Source organism: Populus euphratica, unplaced genomic scaffold, assembly GCF_000495115.2.
Source record: "Populus euphratica unplaced genomic scaffold, PopEup_1.0 scaffold206.1, whole genome shotgun sequence".
In the NCBI taxonomy this organism is placed as follows: Eukaryota; Viridiplantae; Streptophyta; class Magnoliopsida; order Malpighiales; family Salicaceae; genus Populus; species Populus euphratica.
The window spans coordinates 358364-360096 of NW_011500012.1; the positions used below are offsets into that span (position 1 = coordinate 358364).

General features: G+C 37.9%; 1 protein-coding gene across 1 annotated transcript in view; it reads right to left on the reverse strand.

The window, feature by feature from the left end:
• LOC105141531 (F-box protein At5g07610-like) overlaps window positions 1-1324 on the reverse strand; it is a 1911-nt gene extending 587 nt beyond the window's left edge. Inside the window, exons 1-2 of the mRNA XM_011048775.1 lie at window positions 1321-1324; window positions 16-1220 (exon numbers count right to left, since the gene is read on the reverse strand). Of these exons, the coding sequence (XP_011047077.1) occupies window positions 16-1220; window positions 1321-1324 (1209 nt within the window). The remainder of the gene's footprint in view (window positions 1-15; window positions 1221-1320) is intronic.
• Between the last annotated feature and the right edge of the window lie 409 nt (window positions 1325-1733).

Consider the following 1733-nt stretch of genomic DNA (forward strand, 5'->3'; position numbering starts at 1 on the left):
ACCCAATACAGCAGGAAATTCAAGTCCTGGCTCTAAAACACTAAGCATCTTCGATGTACCATCGAAAACATTCAAGGACACGGCTATACTGCCAACTGATATCACAACCTTCAATTCTTCTTTCTTTTCAGCCAGAAGAACATTCAATATTGAAAATGTATCAAACTTTTGTTCAGGAAATGCCCTTTTCATACTATGAAGACTCACATGGTACAGAAAAGACCATCCAGAATAATCAGAAGCCATCTCCCAAACATCAAATCCAAAGATGAAACGGCGTCCTATGCCTGCCAAGTGCAAACGGCCCCTTGATTCCCCAAAGTACATCATTTCCCGAAATCTGTTTACAGTCGAAAATATAGGAGGCGTTGGCATTATCTTCAAACTTTCAGTATTTACATCGAAATACAATGTGGTTTGTTCACAACTGCACCAATGAATAGCACCATTGCAGAAAACCCCATTCACAAAACCATACAAAGTTGGTGCTTCCAAAGAGTTTTGCAAGAAGCTCCAAGAGTTGGTACGTGAGGAATATAGATAAATTTGGAGATTTTTAGAGACTCGATAATCAACATGAAGACAAATGATCTTGTAGTGATGTGATTTTAAGGGATCAAAGGCCAAACCATAAAAACTTGAATATGTTTTAGAATTCCCGAATTTAGGAACCGGAAAAGAAAGAGTCTTGAATTGCTTGGTAGTGGGAATACAAATAACACCCTTGAGTTCAGAACCTGCATCATCAAAACCACGGCCATAGAAGATGGACATACAAAGGATCAATCCGTTGCAAGAATTCTTTATCTTGAGCCGATAATTCGGAGACACATTCAAATAGTCAAAGACTGCAGCTTGAGAATAAGACGATGAATCATCACCAATGAGAGGGATGAACTGGAAAGTCGGAGTGGATGAGTAAAAGTTGTTGAGCAGGAGGGCATTGGGTGTGGGGTTTAGGACTCGTTGGCGGCAAGCATGCCAGATACAGAATTTGGGGTCAGAAATTAAAGAGAGCCACTGTTTTGATACACACTTGCATTTCAGGAGAGGTTTTGCAGGTATTCGGATGAGAATTTCGGTCAGAAGGTCTTGGTTGCTGGCAATTATTTCCGCCGAAGATAAAGAAACACGCTTCACATCTAAAAATTTTGGGTTTTTGATAACAAATACAGAATTTGGTGTGAATTTTGTTTTATCTAACAGGCTGATGTCATTCTCTTATAAAGATAGCAACTTCAACATAAACCCAGATCCCAGAATGCAATAAAATTCAAAACCAGAGATATGGACAATATATAATCAACTAAAAGTGAAGACCCATTTACCAAAAAAAAAATATTTAGCTTCATCTCTGAACTGTTGCAAGCTGGTGGAAACATGAGCGTCCTAAAGGCTGCAATTACTTAAACGGCAAACCGGTCTTCTCTCTGATTTCTGTTCCACTCCAAAACGTGAAGTGCTTGCTATCTCCAGCAGTATGAGGTTCCTAGCAAGCCCCCTCAGGCTTTCAGGGCTCGCTCTTGAGGGTTGAGGCCGATGCTTTCAGTTACAGTGAAACCATGAGAGCAATTCTTGTTTTCGCAGACAAAATTTCTTGACTCTCTCTCCGTCTCTCTATTTCGATACTAATTATATTTTGAAAGTTTTTTAAAAAAATTATATATTTTATTTTAAATTAATATTTTTTAATATTTTTATATTATTTTGATGTGATATATAAAAAATAATTT